General features: G+C 48.4%; 1 protein-coding gene across 1 annotated transcript in view; it reads left to right on the plus strand.

Annotated features, from left to right (window-relative positions):
* The window catches only part of LOC129866998 (leucine-rich repeat-containing protein 4-like), a 5,094-nt gene extending 1,309 nt beyond the window's left edge, over positions 1 to 3,785 (plus strand). Inside the window, exons 1-2 of the mRNA XM_055940073.1 lie at positions 1 to 85; positions 310 to 3,785. The exon at positions 1 to 85 is cut by the window's left edge and continues 1,309 nt beyond it. Coding sequence (XP_055796048.1) covers positions 434 to 2,503 — 2,070 coding nt within the window. The 5' untranslated portion in view covers positions 1 to 85; positions 310 to 433 and the 3' untranslated portion in view covers positions 2,504 to 3,785. The remainder of the gene's footprint in view (positions 86 to 309) is intronic.
* The last annotated feature ends 1,504 nt before the right edge of the window (positions 3,786 to 5,289 follow it).

Below are 5,289 nucleotides of genomic sequence, written 5' to 3' on the forward strand. Positions count from 1 at the left end.
TTTCCATTGAAGTGAACTACACGGCTGTGGTTTATGATTGGTTTTCGTAAAGGAAGAAGAAACAGGCCATTTCAGAACTAATGAGGTAGGTGATTGATCCTGGTTTTCAACCGTTTGTTTTTATCACTGCAAAGCATTCTGCTTCTGCTGCTGCTCTGCCTTCAATTTAATCTCTCTTTCTCCCTCTATTCCCCCTCCCCTTCTTTCACTCTCTCTTCCTCCCCTCTATTACTCTCCCTCTCTTTCTCTTTTCTTCTCTCCCTCTCTCTTTCTCTATCTCACTTTCTCTCCCTGTCTGTCTCTGCGTAGCGTCTCCCAGTCCCATCGATGGCGTGGCGAGCCCTGTCCTTGTTCCAGCCAGGGTAGGAGGGTGTTGTGTCCTCCTCTAGCGTCTGTCTCCCCCCACCATGCTGAATAATGAGTCCTCCGAACCATGAGTCCTGTGGGCCAGGTTTCTCTGCAGCCCACCTGGAACGCAGCCCTGCTTACCCTGCTAGCCCTCACCATGGTGCCAGCTCTCAGTGTGTACCAGCCTGCCGGTCTGGGTGCTCCCTCTAACCCCCAGAACTGCCCGGCGATGTGCTCCTGCACCAACCAGCTCGCTAAGGTGGTGTGTACGCGCCGTGGCCTGGTCAGGGTGCCCCCCGGGATCCCCACCAACACCAGGTACCTCAACCTGATGGAGAACAGCATCGAGACCATCCAAGCTGACACCTTCAGACACCTACACCATCTTGAGGTGCTGCAGCTGGGCAGGAACGCCATCAGGCAGATTGAGGTGGGGGCCTTCAATGGCCTGACCAGCCTCAACACCCTGGAGCTGTTTGACAACAGACTGACGGGGATCCCCAGCGGGGCCTTTGAGTACCTGTCCAAGCTGAGAGAGCTGTGGCTGAGGAACAACCCCATCGAGAGCATCCCGTCCTACGCTTTCAACAGGGTGCCCTCTCTGATGAGGCTGGACCTGGGCGAGCTCAGGAGGCTGGATTACATCTCTGACGGGGCCTTTGAGGGCCTGCAGAACCTCAAGTACCTGAACCTGGGGATGTGTAACCTTATGGAGATGCCTGTCCTGTCACCCCTGACAGGCCTGGAGGAGCTGGAGATGTCTGAGAACACTTTCCCTGTGATGAAGCCTGGCTCGTTCCGTGGCCTGTGCTCCCTACAGAAACTCTGGATTATGAACTCTGGGATCACCGTGATTGAGAGGAACGCTTTTGATGACATTACGGCGCTGGTGGAGCTGAATCTAGCCCATAATAACCTGTCATCTCTCCCCCACGACCTCTTTGCCCCGCTGCAGTACCTGGTGGAACTTCATCTCCACCACAACCCCTGGAGGTGTGACTGTGACGTGGTCTGGCTGTCCTGGTGGCTCAGGGAGTACATCCCCACTAACTCCACCTGCTGCGGCCGCTGCCACTCCCCTGCCCACATGAGAGGACGATACCTGGTGGAGGTGGACCAGACCACATTCCAGTGCTCTGCTCCCTTCATCCTGGATGCTCCCAGGGACCTCAACATCTCTGCAGAGAGAGTGGCTGAACTCAAGTGTCGTACAGCCTCCATGTCATCGGTCCGATGGCTTCTTCCTAATGGGACCGTTCTGACCCACGGCTCAGCTCACCCTCGGATTTCTGTCCTTAACGATGGAACACTCAACTTCTCCAATGTTCTGCCATCGGACACAGGCGTCTACACCTGCATGGTGACTAACATGGCGGGTAACTCCAACGCCTCGGCCTACCTGAATGTCAGCAATGCCGAACTCAACACCTCCAACCTGTCCTATTTCACTACACTGACTGTGGAGGTGCTGGAGCCCACCGTAGAGGAGATCCCCAAACCCAAACCCACCATCCCAGCCTCGCCCTCCGTGTTCCAGCCCGTCTTCATCTCCACACCCACTGTGTTGCTCCAGAACACCCAGACCCCCCGCCAGATATCTCTCCCCACGGCCCGTGGCCCCATCCACCCTCCCCCCAGCCTGGACGAGGTCATGAAGACAACCAAGATCATCATTGGCTGCTTTGTTGCGGTGACGCTCCTGGCCGCTGCCATGTTGATTGCCTTCTACAAGCTGCGTAAGCGGCACCAGCAGCGGAGCACGGTGGCGGCGGCGCGGACCATTGAGATCATCCAGATGGACGAGGAACTTCCCCAGGTTCCATCGGCCAGATCAGGTTCTAGCGGGTCTGAGGAGACTGGGCTAGCTCTGCCCATGTTACTGGAACACAACAGCACCGTCTTCAATAAGGAATACATCTCGTCGTCCTCATCGTCCTCTCACAGAGACAGGGACAGACACAGAGACAGGGACAGCGACAGGGACAGAGCTGCCTACGGGGCTCACTGGACCCATAACAACTTGGGAAACTCCCTGCATCGCTCCTCCAGCCGCCAGTATTATCAGCAGCATCACAGCCTCATCAGCACCATCGCAGAGCCGTACGTCATTAAGACCACTCACACCAAGGAGAAGGTCCAAGAGACCCAGATCTAGGGGACTCATGCTGGCCTTACTGTGGATCTAGCTGTGTGGATCTAACTCAGTGGATTTCTATATGGATCTGACTTTACCGCCTCCTCTCCTCCTCTTCTCTCTGCTCACCAGTCCATGCAATAGAATGCACAAAGAAGACAGTAACTTTATTTTGTACAGGATGCAAAATAGAGACAGTTTTTTCTCTCTTGTACATGCTTATACATAAATATAGAAATATAAAAAATATAAAATAAATATACTATGAGGACGGTGGTGGAAGATTATATTTAAAAAAATAAAGTACAATTTAAACTATTTTCTAATAACTCGTAACTTCTATTTAAAAATGAGAGATGTTGAGATGCTGTGGGGGTAGCCTATATGATGATTGATTGAGGGAGCTGTCTTGGGGAAGACTGTTCTGTTTGTAATTTTGACCATTTAGAATGCAGTAAAAGCCCTTTATACCCACAGCAGTTTATAGAACAACAAGCCCTAACATCAGATCAGTCTCCACAGGTTAAGCTTGTTAAAGCACCAATTCGTACTGTGCCAAACGTTGCAATAAAAGACTGGAAGATTAAGAAAACCAACAGCCACAAACAAGCAAAATCTAGACAGAGAGTTATTTGTCGAGGGAGAGCTGTGGAGAGAAGAGCGTAGATTTTGCTGTTCAGTTGCTATCAGCCAAATGTTTTCAGACTGCAGTGGATTTCTGCAGCTAAGGTTTAACCCTTTCTTTATCGGAGCTAAGCTACACGTCTATCTAAAAGCAGCTCTTTTTTATGTTACTGAATCTAAACCCATTTAGTATGATTGCATTTGATTTATCCCAGGTCCCCTTGGCTAAGATGAAGGAGAGGCTATTGAACTGTGATTCGGTGTGATTACTTCATGCAGATTTCAGTTGCATAATGCATTATGTTTGATATATTTTTTTCTTTCCTTGGGTTGCGACGTGCTTCTTAATAGCATTTGTAGTGTTTTGGGTTAATGTAGTGATGCATTAAAGCAGTTCTTTGCCTGCTCTCTGTAAGAGCTCTTCTATTGGTAATCTTTCACAGATACCGACATGTGGTGCAGAAGGACTGGGGTTTGCTGACCGATCTGCTTTTGAAAGAAAAAAAGGAGTGGGGTTGAAATTAAATGAATGTCTGCACATTGGGCTTGTTTCTCTGTGGACGTAATTGAAACAGTGAAATGTTTTTTTATTTTCCTTATTTTAGGTATTATTTCGAACATTATGGGGAGGCTATAAGGAGGCAAAAATAAATAAAACCTTTGGTTTGTATTTCTCTAATCGGACACATTGCCGTGCCATTCTTTTCCTTTTCCCTCTTGCTCACAGTGTGGCGATATTAGCTGGTAAGCCTGCTAGCATGTCAGTCCACAGACACTGAACAGAAAGAATTCTGAATTCCAAATGGAGCTCTACCCCGTAGCCACTTCTGTAGATCTGAAAGGTCCAGATATAGCAATATGACAAATGCTTCACTTTGCCTTCTGATAAACTTGTGGATTTCTTTGCAATATCGCTTGCACCTATCCAATAATTTCAGATGTACTGTACATCAGTACCAAGGGAACAGGGGTCAGGATTGATTTGGAATCTAGAAGAAGAATCTAGAAGAAGTATTTGTCACATGATTTGTAAACAACAGGTGTAGTGATATGCTTACTTCATCTTACTTACAGATCCTTCCTGACAATGCAGAGAATAAAATATAGAAATAACAGAAACATAATAATATGAGGAATAAATACACAATGAGTAATGATAACTTGGCTATATACACAGGGTAAGTACCAAGTCAATGTGCAGGGGTGCGAGGTAATTGAGTTAGATATGTACATATAGGTAGGGGTAAAGTGACTAGGCAACAGGATAGATAGTAAATAGTAGCAAAATTGTTAGTCCAAAAAGTGTCAATGCAGATAGTCTGAGTAGCTATTTAGTTAACTATTTAACAAACTATTTATGGTTTGGTAGAAGCTGTTCAGGGTCCTGTTGGTTCCAGACTTGGTGAGTCTGTAACACTTGCCGTACAGTAGCAGAAATAAGAGTCTATGACTTGGGTGACTGGAATCTTTGACAATATTTAAGGGCCTTCCTCTGACACCACCTGGTATAGAGACCCTGGATGGCAGGGAGCTCAGCCCCAGTTATTTACTGAGCCATACGCACTACCCTGTGTAGCAACTTGCAGTCAAATGTCAAGCAGTTGACATACCAAGTGGTGATGCAGCCAGTCAAGATGCTCTCAATGGTGAAGATGTAGAACGTTTTGAGGATCTGAGGTCCAATGGCAAATCTTTTCAGCCTCCTGAGGGGGAAGAGGCATTGCCATGCATTCTTCATGACTGTGTTGGTGTGTGTGGACCATGATAATTCCTTAGTGATGTGGACACAGAAGAACTTGAAGCTCTTGACCTGCTCCACTACAGCCCCATCGTGCTCGGCCCTCCGTTTCCTGACGTCCACGATCAGCTTCTTTGTGTTGCTGATGTTGAGGGAGAAGTTGTTGGCCTAGCACCACACTGCCAGGCCACTGATCTCCTCCCTGCAGGCTGTCTTATCGTTGTCGGTGGACAGGCCAACCACCATCGTGTCATCATAAAACTTGATGATGGTGTTGGAGTCGTGCGCGGCCAGACAGTTATGGATGAACATGGAGTATATATGTTGTTGACTACCTTCACCACCTGGGGGCGGCCCGTCAGGAAGTCCAGGATCCAGTTGCAGAGGGAGGTGCTCAGTCCCCAGGGTCCTTGGTGATGAGATTGGAGGGCACTATGGTGTTGAA

The sequence above is a fragment of the Salvelinus fontinalis genome, chromosome 12 (assembly GCF_029448725.1).
Source record: "Salvelinus fontinalis isolate EN_2023a chromosome 12, ASM2944872v1, whole genome shotgun sequence".
In the NCBI taxonomy this organism is placed as follows: domain Eukaryota; kingdom Metazoa; phylum Chordata; class Actinopteri; order Salmoniformes; family Salmonidae; genus Salvelinus; species Salvelinus fontinalis.